Source organism: Trematomus bernacchii, unplaced genomic scaffold (assembly GCF_902827165.1).
Source record: "Trematomus bernacchii unplaced genomic scaffold, fTreBer1.1, whole genome shotgun sequence".
In the NCBI taxonomy this organism is placed as follows: Eukaryota; Metazoa; Chordata; class Actinopteri; order Perciformes; family Nototheniidae; genus Trematomus; species Trematomus bernacchii.
Window position 1 is genome coordinate 4,645,167 of NW_022987593.1, and position 22,990 is coordinate 4,668,156.

The following is a 22,990-nucleotide window of genomic DNA, read 5'->3' on the forward strand; positions in this document are numbered from 1 at the left end:
TTTTTCTATTTATCACAGCTGGCATTTGTATGGAGAAGGAATGCCCTATTGCATGAAGGCAAAAACGTTTTTGTCTCTGCCTTCGGAGGTCAGGTTCTCCAGGACCAAGACTGCGGAGTTTGCATATGATCTCGTGACAGGGTGAAGTCTTCAAAACACCTACCTACCTACCTACAAATACAGTGATTGTATTTTAATAAAGGTTTTTTTTCTAGTATGGGTGAGATGAAGCTATGGGGACTTGCTGATTCCAAAGAGAACTGGACTGATCTTGATCATATCAAGGCAATATTATGGACCAAGAACTCCTTATCAGGTGTACAATCATAGATTTTCTAATTATTAATTGATTTTGTAACCGAAAATGGTAAATCATGTGGAAGATTTTTATAAAAGAAAATCATAAACTCAACTAAGTGCAGCTCTTTTGTCCAGGCCGGGTCCAGGAACATTGGAAAGAGGACGCTTTCTTTGGCTACCAGTTCCTAAATGGTGTCAACCCCATGTTGATCCGACGTTGTTCAGCTCTGCCCAACAACTTTCCTGTCACTGATGAGATGGTCTTCTCCGGAGGTCTGTATACCTTGGTAGAGGAAATGAAGGTGAGTGTCTTGATACTCTCAGTAGTGTTTTGCCCAATGACATGGTGAATTAAGAATTGTCTGTCACAATGACATGTTCATTTAGTATGTGTAATATATACTGTGTTGATGTGATTCAAATTGTTACTCATCCTCTCTAAAACAGAAAGGCAACATATTCCTGTGTGACTACAAGCTTCTGGATGGACTGACACCAAACATCATTGATGGGAAGCAGCAGTACATGGCGGCTCCCCTCGTCCTGCTCCATAAAACACCTCATGATGAGCTGATGCCACTCGCTATTCAGGTGAGATTTGCACTCAAGTAGCTAACATAAAAGATCTATGCATTGATTGATTCAACTACCATTCAAACTGTAGAAGAAGTCGGCCTCTACGTTTATTTATTCCTGCTTGAGCCAGAGCCAGGCAGGAATAGTTGAGTCGGATCAACTTTTTTTTACAAGACACAAAAGCATTGATGTATAAAAGACAAAGGAACGTGGGGCTGCTACTCTAAAGTGAACCCTTTGGTCTGACATGGGCTTCAATGAAAATGTATATTTCCCCTTAAAGGTTCTATATAAATGCAGTACATATATATATATATATATATATATAGCACTTTTCCAGTCTCTGGCACCAATAAAAGCGCTTTACTCTCATGTCAGCATTGATCCATCCACACACTAATTAGGGGAGACTAATATACACCCCAATTGGCCATTCATTCCATCGGGAACAATTTAGGGATCAGCTTCTTGTCCGAGGGCACTATTGAAACCATTGACCCGACAATTGGTGGACGGCGCTCTTCCTCCTGAGCAACATAGTTGCTATGAAACTACTTTCTATGTAAAGATATAGGAGTATTGATGACCTAAGCAGTGAATTAAGTCACAGTACGTGGACTAACTTCCATATTTAAGCGATTAACAGATTGATTGAAAAGCAGAGAAAAGTTATAGTAAATAGGCAAAGAAACAACAATTACAGAAAATGGATCAATGGATTGAAGGAACCACATCACCCTTCCTTCTCCTGCAGCTGAAGCAGACTCCAGCAGGAGACAACCCCATCTTCCTGCCTACTGATTCTAAGTACGACTGGTTGATGGCCAAGATTTTTGTGAGAAGTGCAGATTTCAACCTGCATGAAATCAATGGTCACCTGCTGCGGACACATCTGCTGGCTGAAGTCTTCACAGTGTCACTGATGCGCAATGTGCCAAGAGAACATCTACTGCATAAGGTACCTGGAATAATAATACTTGATTAACTGTAGCTGTATTTTTTCAACTTGCTTTCTTTGTTAGCATTTAATAGCAACTAACAGAGTTCCCTCTTTCCAGCTGCTCCTACCTCACAATCGGTACACTCTGGAAATCAACGTACTAGCTCGAAACCACCTCATATCTGAGAATGGATCTTTCTCACAGGTACGGAAAGACCAACTTTTTTAATATCATGTACAGTATTTGTCTGTTTTGTCTGTTTATATCCCGAAATATTGACTGTTCCCTAGTTTGTATCTTCTGGTGGAGAGGCTTTGAAGACCATCCTGAAGCGATCACTGTCCTCATTGACCTACAGCTCCCTCTGCATACCAGAGGACATCACTGAGCGTGGCCTGGAGGCTGTGCCCAACTTCTACTACAGGGATGATGGACTCAAGCTCTGGGGTATCATCCAAAGGTATCATAGTGTAGGCAGTTTCTATTCTGCAATAATAATATGTGCTAGGGATGCAAATAATGTATATTGTAGTTGCCATGCGATAAAGACTCAGATGATGCTTAGGGGTAGGTTTGTTTGAAACAAACAAACAACTGAATCACATAAAACTAATTATGTCAATGAATAAAGGATAGATCCGCTGGCACGCACAAAGGCTATGGATCTGTTTTAATGCAGTTATTGCCCCAGCAAAGAGCACTAGTCCTGCAGTAAAGCAACTTGAAAATACAAATGCAGAATTAGAGTTTATTGTGTTCCATTCCCCATCTGCAGAAGTGTGCTCCATATTTTGGTTCATGAGGCCTGGCTACAAAGACTTTAAGAGAGAATAAACAGAAGTGCAGCCATGACAACCATTCTTCTTCGCTGCTTTTGTGGAGGAAGTTACAGCGCCACGTACAGGCTCGGCATATGTACTGCAGCTTTTCCAGCGGTTGGATCTAAACGGAGCTGTCTCGTGTGGCAAGACACTATCCGGTGTATATTGCGTGTGGACGGAAGCTTTTTGGCGATTGCGTTTGCGTTAATCCTATGCGTTTTGCCGTATGCGTTCCCGTGGAGCCTGGGCCTAAGATTCCTTAAAGTGTCAAACATACACCTATAAAACCAATTGGTTCCCAACACTTTGAGAAGGTTTATTTACATCTACCATCTTGAGAACCGTTTATTCGTTTTCAGTTGGTGGGTGTATTTCTGGGAACCCAGTGGTGTAGCTAGCTAGCAGAACGTACAATAATTGTGAACCCAGTATGACTATCCAGCGGCGTCCATGGTTACTCACATTACAATGGTCACATGACTGTTGTCAAACATGGATAAAAAATGGTGGGGCAGGAAAAACTAAAACAAAACGATATAAGGTTAATATATTGATTTGCTCTCTCTCTCTCTTGCTCTGTGTGTGTGTGTGTGTGTGTGTGTGTGTGTGTGTGTGTGTGTGTGTGTGTGTGTGTGTGTGTGTGTGTGTGTGTGTGTGTGTGTGTGTGTGTGTGTGTGTGTGTGTGTGTGTGTGTAGGATTAGTGGAAGAACCTGATAATCTTACAACTGTTGGTGGATGTGTTACAGTATGTGTTAGTGTGCTTATTGAGTAACCCCACTGTAGGCTGAGGCACCAATTTTCATAACAGAGTGACACCCATTGGTGGTATGCATCATGGAAGCCAGGTTAAGCTGGCACTCAGCAAAAAAGCTACATTGGCATGTCTTAAGAAATGTCAAACTATTCCTCAAAGTGAGGATCTTCTTTGTCAAATATTTCACCAAAATCTTCAAAAGCACAGACCTGACTCTTCTAAAGGAATGGGCCATTCAATGATGTCTCTACAGCAGGGCTCTTCAACACGTCTTCTTGCTATTTTCAGTTGATAAATACTTGTGTAAAGTTTGTGAAGGCAGGAGGAAAGCTTCCGCGATCACCGTCTCCTCTCCGTTCCTCCAAACCCCGCCCCCTCCCTGAAAATAATGAGTGACAGGCTGATAGTGACCCGATAGAAACTTTATTATTCACTTAATCACTGATTGAGATATAATGAAGCTAACTTAATCTCATACATTCATGGGATTTATGTAACAGTAAGACAGAGAATGTAAGTGTGCACCCACATGCACTATTTTTGTTTTTATAATGCTGTTGTAAATACTCCTGTTGTCTGCTGTGTTCAGACCATAGACTGTATATATAAAGGTTCAGACTCAAGTCATGTTTGTGATGCCACATTCAAGACATTCAGTGTCTTTTTTTAACAGAAGACCGTTGCTAGAAGCTGCAGCTAGACTGCAGAAGTATTAGTTTTTTGTTTTTGAGGATGGAACAATTTCACACACAGATATAGGGAGGCTAGGTTCAAGGTTCAAGGTTCTTTATTGTCAATCTGACATAGCTACAGAGTAATTATGTAGTTGAAAATCTTATGTCACAGGCTTCTCCAACAATGCAACATAATAACATAATAACAATAAGATAATAGGCTAGACCTATACAATTGATTTATTATGGATTATTATGGTTTATAATTTAATGTAAAGACGAAGAAGAAGAAGAAAAAGATGGCTGAACTGTTCACTGTCAATCCTGTGGAGATGGAGGTTATAAATCTCCAAAATAATGTTCAGCTTAAGTCTCAGCAAAACTCACAACATTTCTGGAGCCTTGTAGACCCAGAAAACTATAAGAACATTCACCAAGCAGCACTGAAAATGTCTACTTTATTTGGCTCTACATACCTTTGTGAAGCAGCTTTTTCTGACATGAATGTCATGAAATCTAAATACAGAACAAGACTGACTGATGAACATTTAAATGACTCTATTAGAGTGAACCTAAGTGGGTACACTCCAGCATACACCTGTATGGTGGACTCCATGCAGTGCCAGTCATCTCACTAACTGTGAAAAAGAGTGAATGCACTTATTTGCCATAAGATGCTTGTAAGGTGGTGATTAAGGACATTTATGTGAATTCTCAGTGATGTACTTACGTGGGCCATAATAATATGTGAGACATTTTCGTTTTCTTGGACCTTGATGTGAAGTTAAGATTTGTGATAAGCTTTAGGTATTGCAATTTCACACGTCTACAAAAGTATAGCTTAATTCAACTGATGAGGGCTATGTGAATAAATGTAAGCGATGTGATGCAAGTAGCTGTTGGCCACTTTCATTTTTTCAAAGTAGCTCTCAGATGAAGAAAGGTTGGAGACCCCTGCTCTACAGAGTGTCATACTAGTGCAGTGTGTATAATACACCAGCTAGAAATGTGTTTTACATTTCAGGTTTGTGCAGGGAATGCTCAGCTTCCACTACGAGAGTAATGCCGAGGTTTGGAAGGACGAACATCTGCAGGATTGGATTTCAGAAATCTTCAAATATGGATTTCTTTCCCGATCATCAACAGGTGGGCTAAAGAAAAGCTACATGTTTTAGATAATAACTGTGCACAGTTATGTACCATTGTAATATGATTATTTAAAAAAAGGCATCTTAGTAAAGCATTTACAGTACTTCCCTCTGGTTCTCAGGGATCCCACAGAGCTTCACCACTGTGGCAGAGTTGGTGAAGTTTGTCACCATGGTGATCTTCACCTGCTCAGGACAGCACTCAGCCGTGAACACTGGACAGGTAAAGCCTCCTAATATACCACAATTATTATGTTTTTGTGTGGAATGGGTAAATGAGGTTTTATTAGTATTTTTCTCTTCTGGAGAACGATGGATGAATTATGTTAAAACACATTACATTAGACTTAGAGGATTGTAAGCAAGTCTTTGAAATAAATAATATTTGAAAGCTATGTTAGCAAGTCAGCAAGGCTGTAGATAGACACAGTGAGGCTTTAAGCCAAAACCAACAAACTATAACATGCTGTTAAACTCACAAGAGCAACTGGATTGAACCCACAATGCAAAACAATGAGAACAGAAACAGGAGTTGTATTACTTAAAAAAGGTTTTATTGCAAAACGGGCAGGTACTGTGAGTTTGTGGATGTAGTAAGGCAAGGCAAGGCAAGGCAAGTTTATATAGCACCTTTGAACACAAGGCAATTCAAGGTGCTTTACAAGAATGAAAGACATTCAGACAAAGGCATTTAAAAACAGTAATTAAAAAGAAAAGATAATAAAATAAACATTAAAAGAAAAAATACATGAATAAAAAAGTTACAGTGCAGTTTAAGATGTGAATAGTTCAATTAAAAGCAGCGGCAAAAAGATAAGTCTTCAGCCTGGATTTAAAAGTAGTAAGAGTTGTAGCGGACCTGCAGGTTTCTGGGAGTTTGTTCCAGATATTTGGAGCATAATAACTGAACGCTGCTTTACCATAGTAGCAGAAAGAGCTAACACAAAATATCCAGGACACAGGGCTGAGGGATATATAATATAATATACTATATAATAAGAGCGGCATTGGCTCAGTCTCAGGGACTTGGCCTGGGAACCGAAGGGTTAGTCCGATCAGACCAAAAGAAAATGAGGAGTGTGCACTGGTAGCTGGAGCCAGTTCATCTCCTGGTAACTGCTCCCTAGCCTCTTCACTCTGCCACCTCTCCTATCCTGCATGTGGCTCTGTCTTCTTCTTCTTTTCTTTCTTAATAGTGAAGATATTTCTTTAGAAAAACATTGAACGTCAAGGAGGCACTACAGAAAACTCTGTCATCTCCTCTCCACATCCTCTCTGGACAATTAATGTCTGCACATATTTTGTTTTAAATGTAATGGCAAAAAAATATTAATTCATTGCAGTATGACTATGGTGGCTGGATGCCCAACGCTCCCTCCACAATGCAACTTCCTCCACCAACCAGAAAGGGGACAACAAGTGAGGAAACAATGCTGCAGACATTGCCTAACAAGGGTCAGACAGCTAAAGCAATGGTCACCTTGTGGCTACTCAGCCACTTGGGCAAGTGCCCAAAACTTCCTGTGAAATAAATTACCTATATCACCTCAAGATGTTCAGATGCTGTATCAAATCAATTAATATTATTAGCATTATATATATATTGCCAGATGTTATTTTATGTTTGATATACATTTAAATTTGAGCAGGAACATTTATTTTTTGATGTATAATTGATGTCATCAGGTACATCTTGGCCACTACCCTGATGCCGACTTTGACGACACGACCCCCTACGAGCTGATGAAGGCCTATCAAGGAGAGCTTCAAACATTGAGTGCACACATCCGTCTTAGAAACGTGCCCCTGAAGGTCCCATACACATACATCGATCCAGAAACGGTAGAAAATAGTGTGGCTATCTGAATATCAGAAGGAATATGTTCCAGAGGTGCTGGCCAAATTCACCTTCATATTAACCAAAGTAGAAACGGGGAAAAACTGCATGTTATTAAATAATGTTGGTGTGGTGGAAGGAAACAATACTGCGTTTGATCATTGAGTGATGATCTGGGAATTTTTTTTAACAGCCTGATTGATAAAACGGAAAATGTACAGTTTTAAATCATAATCGGCATGTTATTTCTTCTTATTAGCCAATTAATCAATACACAGGGTATCTTAACAAAATAAATAGCTCCTGGAAAAATATTATTTTGGATTACAATTGTAAGACTTAAATAAAATGTGCCTTATTACTTATGGTAATAATGAAAAGATAAATATTTGTAGAGGGAATTTTGTTTTGCCATATTCACTACATGCGTTTAACGTATCTGTATGTATAAAAAAAACAGTTAGTGAGAAGTTTCTTATGATATCCATCTTTCATGGACGAATGGGACAATTCCAACGTGTTTGTTTAAACTTGTATGTGATATGGAAAATGTAATAAACATGGTGTGGGTCATCTGAATATAAAAGTCATGTGGTGGGTTTTTGGTTCCCCGAGAGACGCAACTTGGTTTAATTACTTATACTTATTTATATGATTAATAATGATATTAAATATATTAATTAACTTTTTTTTGTAATGATTATTAATTCCTTCTGATAGCCAATTTAGTTCCCTTATTGAGCAAATGACCCTACTTCTTTAAGTGACTGTTTATGTATGTCAAAGCTACAGATTCAATAGGATTAAGGAAATGTTATTAGTTATTAATTGTATTTAACTATTTCTGGACACAGGTATAGTTATGTTGACATGTTGACATTACAGGTCCAGCCTTTATTATTAAACTAAAATTCAAATCTCTAAAACTTGCTCTAGAGGAACCTGTGCACTTGAAGCACAGCTGAAGTAAGAAACAATGCAAAGTGTGCAAATACAAAAATATAAATAAGGTCGAAATCAGAAATATGTCAAAAGATATAAGCAGGCATGCAAGTAACATAACATTATTGCACATAATGCATGTCCCATATTATCCCGTAAAACTAAAAAGGAGTGTGAGTGACTGACGGTTATTGTCCACAACGCTCCACATGTTGTGCAGCATCCTCTTTTAAATAATTCATTTTGTGTCTAATCTTTTATCAAATTAAAATCAATAAAAAAACGGCCTATATGAGCCAACATAACACTAGTGGCGAACCAACCCAGTCTCACATCTAAACGTGTAATAACTACGTTGGTCCACAACTTGGGACGTAGTATTTCTACAAAAACGCCTCTGAAATTGTAGGATCCCTACGTTTTGTTTCACCATTCATTTCCAATGGCTGGCGTCTATGTCACGTGATCTTCAACTTTCTCTCCGCAGAAATAAAAAAACATGGCCGACCTTCGTTTTATTCTCGGTAGAAAATGCCTATTTTAAGGTTAGTTTGGCCATTAAAATGCGTTTTGATGTCATTTGATGCGAGAAATATGAGTTGTTATTTCAGATTATGTGTGCAGTGGACAGTGGCGGCTGGTGGAAAATATTTTAGGTGGGGCTGTGGAAATGGTGATCAAACAATACTAGAGGGGTCCGGGGGGATGCTCCCCCGGTAATTTTTTTTTAGAAAAGACCCCTTAAATCATGACTTCTGGTGATGTTAGAGGGGGGGAGAAGGACAATTTGAGGCTTAAAAATATGAGAAGACTGATCAATACCTCCATAACTTCAGTGTGGTTAGCTATGAAACTTCCAAAACTTCCAAACACCTTGTCCTGGACATAGTTTCTACAGCATAAACTGTGCAACAGTACAGTAGGCCCACACAAACTGCAGAACACCGGGGCTTTGGGAACACTGATTTAATTCCCATTTAACCTGTTAAGGGGCTTTTTTCCCCCGTTTTTTTTCTCACGAAACTGTGTCTCAGGGCTTCTTAAAATGTAATAAACTATTCATGTGTCCTACTCAGAGGAAACGCATCTAACTGATGATATGAACCATGTTTACAGAAACAAAACACAAGTCTCACAAGAAGCGTCTAAATAAGCCCTGAGCGAAAAAATGCTAACGCACTCTAGGTATAAATCAATCGATATACTTATCGGATATGCACAAACAAGCTTACAAGCTGAGATTCCACATATTCTAGAAATATAAGTATCATCACTGAGCGATCAGAACTCGCGACAGGGGAAGCAAATACAGACATCACACGACGTAGCTTTAGGTAGCAAAACATGGAGATATGCTCACCTTTTGCAGAATAACAATTCTGATCAAAAACGAGAAAAACGCAGCTGAAGGTTAATCCATAGGTTAATCCAATGTGTCTGTCACTTTGAAAAATGATTGATGATCCATAATTCAATTTTTATGTAAAAAACTGAGTTTTCATTAGCTGCTAATGGTAGCTTCCAGAGTGTATGACAGCTTCCTGTTTTGTCTCCTTGGATACGAGTCCAAACAACTCACAGACCGCACCGGGAGCTCACGGAGGAGCCCTGTGACCATCAGATTTGACGACGCTGATTGGCTGAAATTATGTTTCGGCGGCATAGTTTAAAGATAGCAACAGTTGGCTTCTGCTGCACTTGCTGCACTCTCGTCTGGGCGCTATGCACAGCGCCCAGACGAGAGGGAGTAATGATACACGGGCAAGGCCAGGCAGGAAACATGTGACTTATCAGTAACTTTAGACATCGTAACACAATTTTAAACGAGATTTTATTGTAGATTATACATTTTACTGATACCAATTATATAATATTTACCTTGTTTATTAAAAATTAAAATTAAAATAAAAAATATATTTTTTAAATATATATATATATATTTTTTTAATGTGGGAAGAGGGGGGGCGGCGCCCCTAGCGCCCCCATGGGCCGGCCGCCACTGGCAGTGGATGTACATGATCTTTAGTTTGCTAGTTATTACGAAGAATACTTCAGGAAATTGTGTAAATACAACGTTTTCATTGTTACCAAGGTGGTTGCTAGGGACGCTGCTATCGATATTATGTCTGTTATGTTGTGTAACTGTTTAATGGTGTTATCTTTATTGCTACCCTTTCCCTGTCAATGTATAGTGTTGGTCCACAGCGCAAACGTATTAGTTTAACAAAATCTGCATCTAAAATTGTGGCATAGATACGTTATTTTCCATTATGCTCTCTATATATTGTCTTTATTATGCTTTAAACAGTGTCTCGGGCTTTGGCTATAGGGCGGCTCAAAGTATTTTGTCCGGCCGTTGTGAAGACTGCTTTGTTTATTGTCCTTGTTTTAGTTTTAAATAAAGCATATTCAATCGAGACATGCCAAACATGTGACGTCATATGACGCGTCGCATCTGCGCACAGGGAGCAGGGAGACCCCGAGATCCGTATTCCCCGTATTTTTATTAATACTTTTAAAAGTATTAAAAGAGGTGAAAATCACTACAAGTCTGGGCATGTTGAGAGCTGTACATACACACACATTTCATAGTCTTATATTTCAACAGTTTTACGACAAACTGACTTTTTTGACATGGAAATTATTATTTAAGATTGACAAACATCATATGTGTAATTCGTGGCACAATTCAAACGGGATCGAAAGATAATCTTTCTCTCTCCATTGACTTCAATGCATACTTTTTCCGAAATAAGATCCCATGGAGGAACCCGGAAGTTTGACGGACATTACCCACAATCCTCTGTAGCAACCATAGACTGTATACAAAAATTAAATAATACATTATTCCAAGTGTGCTTGCTTTTCTCTTTGAAAGTAATCACATAACGGCATTGTAATACACGTTTCGGCTGCATTAAATATTACATATCTGCCGTAGTTAACTCTATTTATAGAGCCCTGATGACAAGACTTCTAGACAAACAGGAACTGCCGCCAAAACTGAAAACTTGACGTGGATCTTAAATATATCAGCAATTAACAACATCTTACATTTCTTTTCACACAATACGTCTCCTTGCAGTATCAACACTAATTCGGCTGACTTTTATATTTGATCCAATTGGTAGATAGGCTGTATTTACGCCATAACGGTGCACAGCTGATAGAAAGGGACACCTACTGGTTAAAGCACGTTATTGCATTTTATAATTTTATTTTAACTACAGACACTTTGCCCCCTTTAATTTCTTTCTTGAGTTCTTCCATGCTGATTTCTATCGGAACTCCACTGATCACTCCAAGTATTTTCCGATTTGCTCCAGGAACATGGCATTTAATTCGAACTTCATTCAGGGTCTTCATTTTCAGCAACTTTTCCTGTTGTTTTGCATTTATCATTTCTACCAACATCCGTCCTTTGCTCAGAAATCTTGCTTGCTTTATCGATCCAATTTCTTTGTGAATCGCTTTAGTCAGGGCCACTGGATGTAGCTTAACTGCGGATTGCTCACCAAACTCCACAATCACTTTCCACTCTTCATTCTCAATCCTTTGCTTTACTCTTTTTATTTCATTCTGCGAATCAGACTCACTGAGACTGTCACTTGACATGTCTATCTTCTTTCTTGAACTCTTTGTTATTACTTCATTCCATCCTCCTTCTCCTTCAGATGCACTTTCCATATCCTCCTCTCCAGGACTCAAAGACGCCATTCCACCAGCTGCTCTCAATCTCGCACTCCCAACTTCTCCCGCTACGTCACACCACACGTCTCACTTTTCTACCTCTTCTTGATAGCAACAGATTCTGCACAAACTCTCTTCCACCTACTGTCTTTGTTGATCAAGTTTACACACAAGCTGAAGACCAGCAACAACAATTAGCAACACTATATGCAACAGAAAAACGTTCACATAAAACAAAAATGGAACAACATAAAATGGTTAAGAGTAAAAGAGTATCTTCTTGTTTATATGTTGTCTTCATGTGTTCAAAAGACAGTAAAACACATAACCTGTTAATAAACATGTTGACCAAAAAGCCATTGATTAAAATCTTTAAATTGCAAATAAACCCTCGGATTATTTATCAGATTGTTTTTAGAAAAATACTTATGAATAAGTGCATTTGTTGTTGTTGTAAATCACTGCTGAGTCTACTTTCAATGTCTACAGAGTGTGGAGGATGTTCTACCCTTTTGTTTAAGCCAGTTGCTGTAGTCTTCTTTGTAATGTGCTGGGGCGGCAGGGTGAGGGCAGCCCACACCCACAGATTTAACAAGTTCTCTAGGATGTTGGGCTCCTGAGGGAGGAGCCTGATTATATGTTTGTGTTGTCTTAAAAGAGGATGCTGCACAACATGTTGCAGCATGTGACAATAACCGTCACCCTCTCCATCGTTTGCTAGTCACTCACACTTTTATTTTATTATTTTATTATACGGGATAATATGGGACATGCATTATGTGCAATAAGGGTACCTTATTTATTTATATATTTTGTATTTGCACTCCTTGCATTGTTTCTTACTTCAGCTGTGCTTCAAGTGCACAGGTTCCTCTAAGCAAGTTTTAGAGATTTTTATTTTTGTTTAATAATAAAGGCCGGACCTGTAATATCAACATGTCAACATAACTATACCTGTGTCCAGAAATAGTTAAATACAATTAATAATTAATAACATTTCCTTAATCCTATTGAATCTGTAGCTTTGACATACATAAAGAGTCACTTAAAGAAGTAGGGTCATTTGCTCAATAAGGGAACTAAAATGACTATCAGAAGGAATTAATAATCATTACCAAAAAAAGTGTATTCACATATTTAATATCATTATTAATCATATAAATAAGTATAAGTAATTAAACCAAGTTGCGTCTCTCGGGGAACCAAAAATCCACCACATGACTTTTATATTCAGAGGACCCACACCATGTTTATTACATTTTCCATATCACATACAAGTTTAAACAAACACGTTAGAATTGTCCCATTTCGTCCATGAAAGATGGATATCATAAGAAACTTCTCACTAACTGTTTTTTGTATACATACAGATACATTACACGGCATGTAGTGAATATGGCAAAACAAAATTCCCTCTACAAATATTTATTTTTTCATTATTACCATAAGTAATAAGGCACATTTTATTTAAGTCTTACAGTTGTAATGCAAAATAATATTTTTCCAGGAGCTATTTATTTAGTTAAGATACCCTGTGTATTGATTAATGGCCCAATAAGAAGAAATAACATGTCGATTATGATTTAAAACTGTACATTTTCCGTTTTATCAATCAGGCTGTTAAAAAAATGTCCCAGATCATCACTCAATGATCAGACGCAGTATTGTTTCCTTCCCCCACACCAACATTATTTAAAGTGGACCTATCATGCTATATTTGAATAATATATTGTAGGGCCATACCTATATAAGGTATATTTATACGTTTTATTTTTCAAAATACCAAACAGATCATGCATTTTAGCCATGCCTCATTTCGCTCTATTTTGCTCTCCTCCACCCTGTCTTTGCATGCGCTGCAGCTGACCACGCCCCCCTGCAAAGGAGGGGGCCGAGTTACGAGCGTCATGTTACCATGCTGTTACCATGCCACGGCAACCTCTCATTCCCCTGATAGGTGGAGAGTTGGCCATATAGGCGGAGCTCCTCCGTCCTGACATCAGAGAAATGTTCAAATCTGTATCAGTCTGTATCAGATCCGTTGCAGCCCCGTTTTTAGAGATTTGGGTGTGGAGGAAAAGAGAGAGGGTTGTGTTTTCTGACACTTGGTGAGTTCCCTGGAACACCGGGGACACATATTCATGTATAAAAGACGTACAAAAGTGCATTTTGCATGATAGGTCCCCTTTAATAACATGCAGTTTTTCCCCTTTTCTACTTTGGTTAATATGAAGGTGAATTTGGCCAGCACCTCGGGAACATACACCTTCTGATATTCAAATAGCCACACTATTTTCTACCTTTTCTGGATCCATGTATGTGTATGGGACCTTCAGGGGCAAGTTTCTGATTTTGATGTTTGCACTTAACGCTTGAAGCATTCCTTGAAAGTGTTTTATCAGCTCGCAGGGATTCGTCTCGTTGAAATGGGCCTCTGGGTACTGGCCAAGAGGGACCTGATGACATCAATGACACATTGTTATACACAAGTACACTTTTTCCCACTAACATTCAAATGTTTATCAATCAAAGACTATGGGTAAGATATACTGCTGTGGTGGAAAGTGTACAAGATTTTCAGTAGCTAAAAGACGATATTTTGGTTTAATCACATTTGAACAAAATGTACACAAATCATGATCTTAATCTTACGTAGTCAGACGATGATTTGCTGAGTAGCCACAAGGCGGCCATTGCGTTAGCTGTTACACCCTTGTTGGGTAATGTCTGCAGCATCGTGTCCTGATTTGTTTTCCCCTTTCTGGTTGGTGGAGGACGTTGCATTGTGGAGGGACTGTTGGGCATCCAGCCACCATAGTCATACTGCAATAAATAAAAGATTGGCATGAAGACTGAATAATACTTTTTGAAGCCACACCATCCCACTTTGTTGGCCAGTGTGTCCACTACTTTTAGCCAACTAAACTACTTCAACAGCTATTCGATGTATTGCCATGAAATTTTGATTGGAACCAACATCTGCACAGCCCAAAGGATCTTATTGACTTCTGTTGCGATTCAATTAAGTTCATATATTCATGTCGACCTCAGGATGGACGTGATACCTTTCAAATCCAGCACCACCATTATATAAAATGTTTTAGTTGTCAAATACTTTGATTCATGACCTGCAGACCTAATGATATTCACATCAGTCTCAGCTTTACTCTGTATCTGTGCCTACAGTATAAGCTTACATTAAAAACTAAGATTTAGATCTTAGTAAAAATGATACCTTATGTATGTTAGCATCTGAAGCATATTTGAACCAACGTGCAGCCTCCCAGACCTGCTAACATGGTCGTTTACTCTTTTTAATGTCATGTAACTCTCTTTTCAGTAAAGAAACTACAAAACCTCATTGACCCATTCCACACAAATACATAATAATTGTAGTATATTAAGAGGCTTCACCTGTCCAGAGTTCACAGCTGAGTGCTGTCCTGAGCAGGTGAAGATCACCATGGTGACAAACTTCACCAACTCTTCCACGGTGGTGAATCTCTGTGGGATCCCTGAGAACCAGAGGGAAGTAAATGCTTTACTAAAAGATGCCTAACAGTTTAAACAATCATAACATAATGGCACATCAATTTGCACATTGATTATGATGTATATTCTGCTATTCGTAAAGCTCACCACTGGATACTTTGGAAAGAAATCCATGCTTAAAAATGTCCGAAATCCATTTCTGCAGTTCAGAGTCTTTCTTGACCTCGGCATCATTGTTGTAGTAGAACTTGAGCATTCTTTCCACAAACCTTTGGAAAATGTAGACATGTTTTTATAACACCTGCCTTGAGAATTCTACTTCTTTACACACTGTAGTTGAAAGACAACTAATGTCAACCTGTTTAGTGTCATGAGTTTATATAAATATATATGCCTACCAGCCCCTCTTGAATCGCACTAACACAATTTATCTCTTTCTTTCAAGCAATACATAAACAGACATTTAAAAAGGGCAATTCATGGTTTTACGTTCTGTGACTTTTTCTTGATTGAAGTGGTAATGATGAAGATTATAACGAAAGCTAGAACCGACAGCAGGATTTTGGTTTTGATATTTCTAATATTAAGACACTACCTTTGGATGATACCCCAGAGCTCGAGTCCATCATCCCTGTAGTAGAAGTTGGGCACAGTCTGCAGGCCACGCTCAGTGATGTCCTCTGGTATGCAGAGGGAGCTGTAGGTCAATGAGGACAGTGATCGCTTCAGGAGTTTCATCATATCCTCCCCACCAGCCGCTGCAAACTAGGAAACAATGTAAAAAAATGTAAGGAATATAGTAAGAGACAAATACTGTACATTTAAAAAGTAAAACATTGCTTAGGTAATGGTTTACTGATGGTGTGATTTTTCTTTCATACCTCGGTGTAAGTTCCATTCTTAGATATTAGTTGATTTCGAGCTAAGTAGTTGATTTCCAAGGTGTCCCATGTGTGAGCCAACAGCAGCTGAAGGACAGAGTGAACTGTCTTTAGTGAAATTATAATTATTTCAAATTAAGAAACGTTGTTGCTACTATACCATTTAGCTGTGTGTAATGCTTGAAATATATAGACACTACATCAATGTAATGAATTAAATTAGGAAGACACAAAAGCTCATCAACTAAAAAACCTTCAACAACAAAAACTGGCAACAATAAGTTTAGTTTTCTCTCTTCAGCTACCTTGTGCAGTGGATGCACCATGGGAATGTTGCGCATCAGAGACACCGTGAAGACTTCAGCCAGCAGATGTGTGCGCAGCAGGTGAACATTGAGTTGATGCAGGTTGAAATCTGCACTTCTCACGAAAATCTTGGCCATCAACCAGTCGTACTCAGAATCAGTAGGCAGGAAGATGGGATTGTCTTCTCCTGGAGTCTGCTTCAGCTGCAGGAGAAGGAAGGGGGTGTGGTTCAGAGCAGCAGCCCTACGTTCCTTGGTATTTTATGTTGTGGAAAGGAATTTGACCTGACTTGTGTTGGATTTCTTATTTTATGCAGGAATAACATTTACATTTTAAGAATTTACTATAGGTTTAATCTGCTTTTCAGCTAGATGCTCTCTTTATTTTTCACGTGAAATTCACATTTGCATTGAATCCCAGGTAACAGTAACACTGTTCAGTTTGTCACTGTCTAGTTCACCGAAGTGAAACTGAATATGGCTTTAAGTGGGAATGTTGACATGCTTCAGGGTCAGGCAATAGTGAATTAATGGATTTTTCTTGAATAGGGAATTCATAGCTGTCATCTAGACACCAGCTTGGTTGCTACTTAGTTTAATTGATAAACTACTTTACTCAATAAACCGAATCTTAACGATTGACTATACCTGAGTGCTAATCTCACCTGAATAGCAAGTGGCATCAGCTTGTCATCGGGTGTTTTGTGGAGCAGGACGAGGGGAGCCGTCATGTACTGCTGCTTTTCTTTGATGATGTTAGCTTTCAGTCCATCCAGAAGCTTGAAGTCACACAGGAATATGTTGCCTTTCTGTTTTCGAGAGGATAATACAGGATGATATTACACATACTAAATCAACATGTAATTTTGACATGCAATTGTTAATTCAACATGTCATTGGGCTAAACACGTTTCTAATACTGAGAGTATCAAGACACTCACCTTCATTTCCTCTGCCAAGGTATACGGACCTCTGGAGAAGACCATCTCATCAGTGACAGGAAAGTTTTTGGGCAGAGTTGAACAACGTCGGATCAACATGGGGTTGACACCATTTAGGAACTGGTAGCCAAAGAAAGCATCCTCTTTCCAATGTTCCTCGGCATAGTCTGGAAAAATGAAAGAGTTTAACTTAGTTGAGTTTCTAATTTTCTTTCTACAAAATCTTACTCTTCAACTATTATCAGCCTAACTACTCTGCATTTGAAATGTGTTACACTAAATTCAAAATCAGAGACACTGTTTTCTGGTTGTTTCAAAGTCACAGCTTTTCAGGAGCAAAGCTTAAAATCTGGAAACTTCTTCATGCCTGTCACATTTATTTTCAGTAAAAAACTAATCTATTAGACCCAGAAGGTTTTTCTCAGCAATAAACTACAATTACCACCTCCTGGTTGCATGCAAATCAAGTCACATTTGACATCCATGTCTGTCCAAAATGTCATCACTCCATCATTACCTTCAGCAACGCTGGTATTGTTTACACTTTTGAGTCCACTCAATGTGACTGTTCTCATTGGTAAATATGCTATTGGAAACACCTACGGTGGGAACTACCACGCTGTTTTGAGTAGTTTTCCCGGAGTATTATATGTCTGGCTTTAAGGCGGTCTGTGGACAGATTTTTACACAGGTGTGTAGTTGAGCCCCAAATAAAGGTCAATAAATGGACTATGTCTGGGAAAGGAGACAAAAGTAGGGGGAGCGGGAAGCCCCCCACGCTTCTTCACGTCCCGTTCCAGATTTGGTGTGCGGTTGGTGTTTTCAAAGTCTCTAGATTTATCCGGTGTTACATTTGTTTAATGTTGTCATAACTGCGGGAAGGTCCAAAGGCCTGTTCATAACTGCTTGCTGCTTTAATTTTTATCTTGCTTTTTATTTTGTGATTTTGTTTTATTTTATTATTTGTTTAGATTTTAAGTGAAATTGAAAAGTGTAATGTTATTTTTTTATTTTGTATTCATCCAATATAAGTCTATTAAACTACCATTAAGTACCGTAAATTTGTGTTGATCTGCAAGGGAACACTGTTTTGATATCATCAATCTTAGTCCAGTCATCCACGGAATCAGCCACTCCCTCAAGTTTGAGCTCAATTAGCCTAAACAAAAAGGAAAGAGTAACTTTATTATGAATCTTAAAGTCCTTTCAATAAACAGGTACATAAAAGGATGGATATCTAATTTGAGGACTTTACCCTGTCCCTAGAGTGAAGGCAAGCTCTATGTCCTTGGTGTAGGAGAAGCGGAGCGCAGAAGGCAGGGAAAAAAGGCTATCCGCCTTCATGCAATGGGGTAACCCCTCTGCATGATCATGCCAACTGGGAAATAGGAAATAGGAGAAGGTTATGAACTTTAGATAGTCTCTAATCTAGGGTATGCATGCTTAATATACCTCATATGTATTCAATATTGCAATTATGAAACTTATGCAAATGTATAACGCATTTTACTGATCTCTGGCGGGTGCAAAAATGTCATATCATGGTTATATTTATATATATTATATTGTAAGGGGTCTGGGCGCTCACCAATAGTCACTCTCTCGCTGTTTTATCTCCTGCTCCCGTATTGTCTTGGAATGTGGATCTTTACAGGCTGTCAGAGCTTAAAGAAAGAGATTAAACAAGGTTCAAAATGTGTGATTTATACAGTGTGGGCATGAATGTAATGAAGCCTTAAAGAGCAGATTGCAAATGTCTTCAGACAGGATGTCTGTCATAGCACATGACTACATGACTGCTGCCTGCAAATTCATAGATTTTGGCCCCATCTGGTGTAAGATTTTGTAATGACAGTAGGAACGTTTTCTCTCTGGTCTGTTCCGATCATGTGATTTCTAGTTTAGGGATCAATCATGATTAGACTATATCTCAAGAAAATCACCATGTGGTCGGACGAATAGCTTCTCTCCACGTTATGAGCCTTGCTGGTAAATTGGTTATTTCTTCTGTGTTTTGTGCAAATCGGCCTTTAAATTATTTTGAATTTATACTACTACATTGTGGTAATTGAATGAGCTAAGGTAAAAAACCATGAGCTAAATGTAGCTTCATGTTGTGTGCATAGAGGCTCCTTATTTAATGAAAAATCATGTGTGCTGTAATTTGACTCTGTAAAAAAAAGCTAATTGTGATTCTGTATTTGTTTCAGTTATCTTTTTTGAGGAAAGAGACAGAATATACAAATAAATCAGCAAAACACATTAACGTTAACTTTGTGTTCAAAGATCTCTGAATCCTGTTGTTAGGTAGTGTGTGCGTAGATGGGACATGCATAAGGGATAAAATAATGTCATACTAAGACATTTCCACAAACCTGTTCCCTCTCTGAAGCAGTGCACCTCGCTGTCATTGATCCAGCGGTAGATGGGGAAGTTGTAGGTGTCTCCCTCAGGGGATTTCACTTCCACCTTTTTAGGAAACCAATTGTCTTCAAAGAACAGGAAGCGCGGTTTGTCCAGCTTGATCTGGATCAGCTTTCCAATGGAGACAGGGCAAGGTACTGTAAAACTAGACACCTGGAGTAATGACAGAAATGATTTGAGAACATTAATTGTTTGGCAATTTCTTATATTGGTGGAAGCAGGACAGGTATCACATTAACATATATTCACAAACCACCAGATATGACTTTATAACATCATAATTCAAGAAGAAAACTAAACCCGACTTATCAGAGAGTTATAACAAGCCCGTCTCTATTTAAACATTGATTGTGATATAACAGACTTACTGCTCCTCTTATAAAGTTCCAGGTCCGAAGATAGTCCATCAGCAACTCGCGTTCACTATTCCCATCTGTTCCCACCAGCTCAATGTAGACATTGTTTAAAGTCCCAGCATAGTCGATATTGGCAGTGAATACTGTCACTTCAAAATCAACCATTTTCCCACTGGAGAGAGGAAGAATCCTGTAAGGGAGACAATAATAAAGATGTTGCTCAGCTCTAGTTTGGGTTGACTGTGACTAGATAAACCTGAATGCAAAATATAACAATATTTACACTGGAAAGCAAAAGACAAACCTGACGGCAGAACATTTGGGATTAATACTGGTAATACAATGAAAATGGCATTTGCAAAAAAGATAATATGACAAATACTACTATTTTTGTCAATTGTCACTTATTTATAAGTCTAATCTTTGCTAAAAGAAAAAGATCATATAGCATCTCTGTTACCTGTTAGACCAAGAATCCTTTGGTGAATGGCTCATGTCTGCCGATTCCTCTTTTTATATGTGTGTGTCCACTCCTTAGCGATAGAAATGGTTGGCTATGGTGGTGGAATGTTGGATACTTTCTACATACAAGGATGTAAGCCTACATTTTTCTCTTGGTTTTCTCTTTGTCCATGGGGGAGGGATCTACTTTACTTTCCAGAGCCAAAAGAATGAAGATATGTTTTGCATAAAGCCGACTTCCTGGTAGAAATCTGTTGTGTGCTCACCTGCTGTACACTTTGCCCTACATCAAAGTTACACACACACACACACACACACACACACACACACACACACACACACACACACACACACACACACACACACACACACACACACACACACACACACACACACACACACACACACACACACACACACACACACACACAAAATATATATATATACACATACACACACACAATATATATATATATATACAGTAAATATTCTAAAATGTTTTATATTTATTATATTTATATATATATATATATACTTTCCAGCTTTTTATCCCTAGCTTCTCATGTTCCTCTCTGCCTTCTGCTGTTTGTCAACCACAACGATACGTTTATTTTATCTTTGACCATGTATTGTTGGATACTTTATACCTGTATGGGGAAAGTCCTGTTAGAAAAGTGCTTCCTCATTACGATCTCTATTTTATAATGACTTTACGTATCTTGTGTATTCACAAGATGTTTATTGGTCGTGGGTTCCTGCATATTTAACTTGACAAAAACGTGGTTTTAGCATCTAGGAGTTTAAGACCTCATTGTCCGTATATGTGTTATCTGTATGTCCTAAGAAACTAAGGATATCCATACATATTTGACCCTTTGTACAACAATACCGGACATGGGTGAAAAGAAGGTTAAGTAGTAATGAAATTATTTGCTAAGATGCTACACAAAAGGAATGCCAGCTTGGCAAAGACAAAGCAACTATTCCAAAAAAATACACAAATCATGCGACTGTGTCTCAGGAGGTAGATGGTCTTCCAATTTGAAAGACCTGTCGTTCCATGTCGATGTGTCCTTGGGCAAGATACTTCACCCCAGGTTGATCCCTGAGTGCATGTTAGTTCCCTTGAGCAGGTGGCACCTTGTATGGATGTGTATGAAGGGGTGAACGATGAGTTATGTAAAAGTGCTTTGAGGAGTCATAACGAACGGTAAAGCCCTATAGAAATGCAGTTCATTTACCATTTACCATCATTTGACCTTTTGCCAGATTGAAAAAATGTTTGATGATTTGATTAAATCAATTTGGCCACCCACAGCCAGAAGAATGGGGAATAAGGAAGTCAACTCGTACAAACAAATGTACATACAAGGATGTAAGCCTACATTTTTCTCTTGGTTTTCTCTTTGTCCATGGGGGAGGGATCTACTTTACTTTCCAGAGCCAAAAGAATGAAGATATGTTTTGCATAAAGCCGACTTCCTGGTAGAAATCTGTTGTGTGCTCACCTGCTGTACACTTTGCCCTACATCAAAGTTACACACACACACACACACACACACACACACACACACACACACACACACACACACACACACACACACACACACACACACACACACACACACACACACACACACACACACACACACAAAATATATATATATACACACACACACACACACAATATATATATATATATATACAGTAAATATTCTAAAATGTTTTATATTTATTATATTTATATATATATATATATACTTTCCAGCTTTTTATCCCTAGCTTCTCATGTTCCTCTCTGCCTTCTGCTGTTTGTCAACCACAACGATACGTTTATTTTATCTTTGACCATGTATTGTTGGATACTTTATACCTGTATGGGGAAAGTCCTGTTAGAAAAGTGCTTCCTCATTACGATCTCTATTTTATAATGACTTTACGTATCTTGTGTATTCACAAGATGTTTATTGGTCATGGGTTCCTGCATATTTAACTTGACAAAAACGTGGTTTTAGCATCTAGGAGTTTAAGACCTCATTGTCCGTATATGTGTTATCTGTATGTCCTAAGAAACTAAGGATATCCATACATATTTGACCCTTTGTACAACAATACCGGACATGGGTGAAAAGAAGGTTAAGTAGTAATGAAATTATTTGCTAATATGCTACACAAAAGGAATGCCAGCTTGGCAAAGACAAAGCAACTATTCCAAAAAAATACACAAATCATGCGACTGTGTCTCAGGAGGTAGATGGTCTTCCAATTTGAAAGACCTGTCGTTCCATGTCGATGTGTCCTTGGGCAAGATACTTCACCCCAGGTTGATCCCTGAGTGCATGTTAGTTCCCTTGAGCAGGTGGCACCTTGTATGGATGTGTATGAAGGGGTGAACGATGAGTTATGTAAAAGTGCTTTGAGGAGTCATAACGGCCTACTGCTGTT

General features: G+C 38.6%; 2 protein-coding genes across 2 annotated transcripts; one reads left to right on the forward strand and one right to left on the reverse strand.

The window, feature by feature from the left end:
- Positions 1–216: 216 nt before the first annotated feature.
- LOC117481933 (arachidonate 15-lipoxygenase B-like) lies at positions 217–7,081 on the forward strand. The gene is made up of 10 exons (XM_034129869.1): positions 217–316; positions 436–602; positions 748–891; positions 1,631–1,834; positions 1,935–2,021; positions 2,108–2,277; positions 5,092–5,213; positions 5,338–5,438; positions 6,559–6,738; positions 6,902–7,081. The coding sequence occupies exons 1-10, from the start codon at positions 217–219 to the stop codon at positions 7,079–7,081; spliced, it is 1,455 nt and encodes a 484-aa protein (XP_033985760.1).
- Positions 7,082–13,789: 6,708 nt separating this feature from the next.
- LOC117482284 (arachidonate 15-lipoxygenase B-like) lies at positions 13,790–20,655 on the reverse strand. The gene is made up of 15 exons (XM_034130348.1): positions 20,544–20,655; positions 20,096–20,273; positions 19,679–19,880; positions 18,892–18,967; positions 18,559–18,681; positions 18,359–18,462; positions 17,304–17,470; positions 17,028–17,171; positions 16,363–16,566; positions 16,058–16,144; positions 15,772–15,941; positions 15,324–15,445; positions 15,099–15,199; positions 14,337–14,507; positions 13,790–14,140 (listed from the first exon to the last, which is right to left on the reverse strand). The coding sequence occupies exons 1-15, from the start codon at positions 20,576–20,578 to the stop codon at positions 13,961–13,963; spliced, it is 2,064 nt and encodes a 687-aa protein (XP_033986239.1). The 5' UTR covers positions 20,579–20,655; the 3' UTR covers positions 13,790–13,960.
- Positions 20,656–22,990: the final 2,335 nt, after the last annotated feature.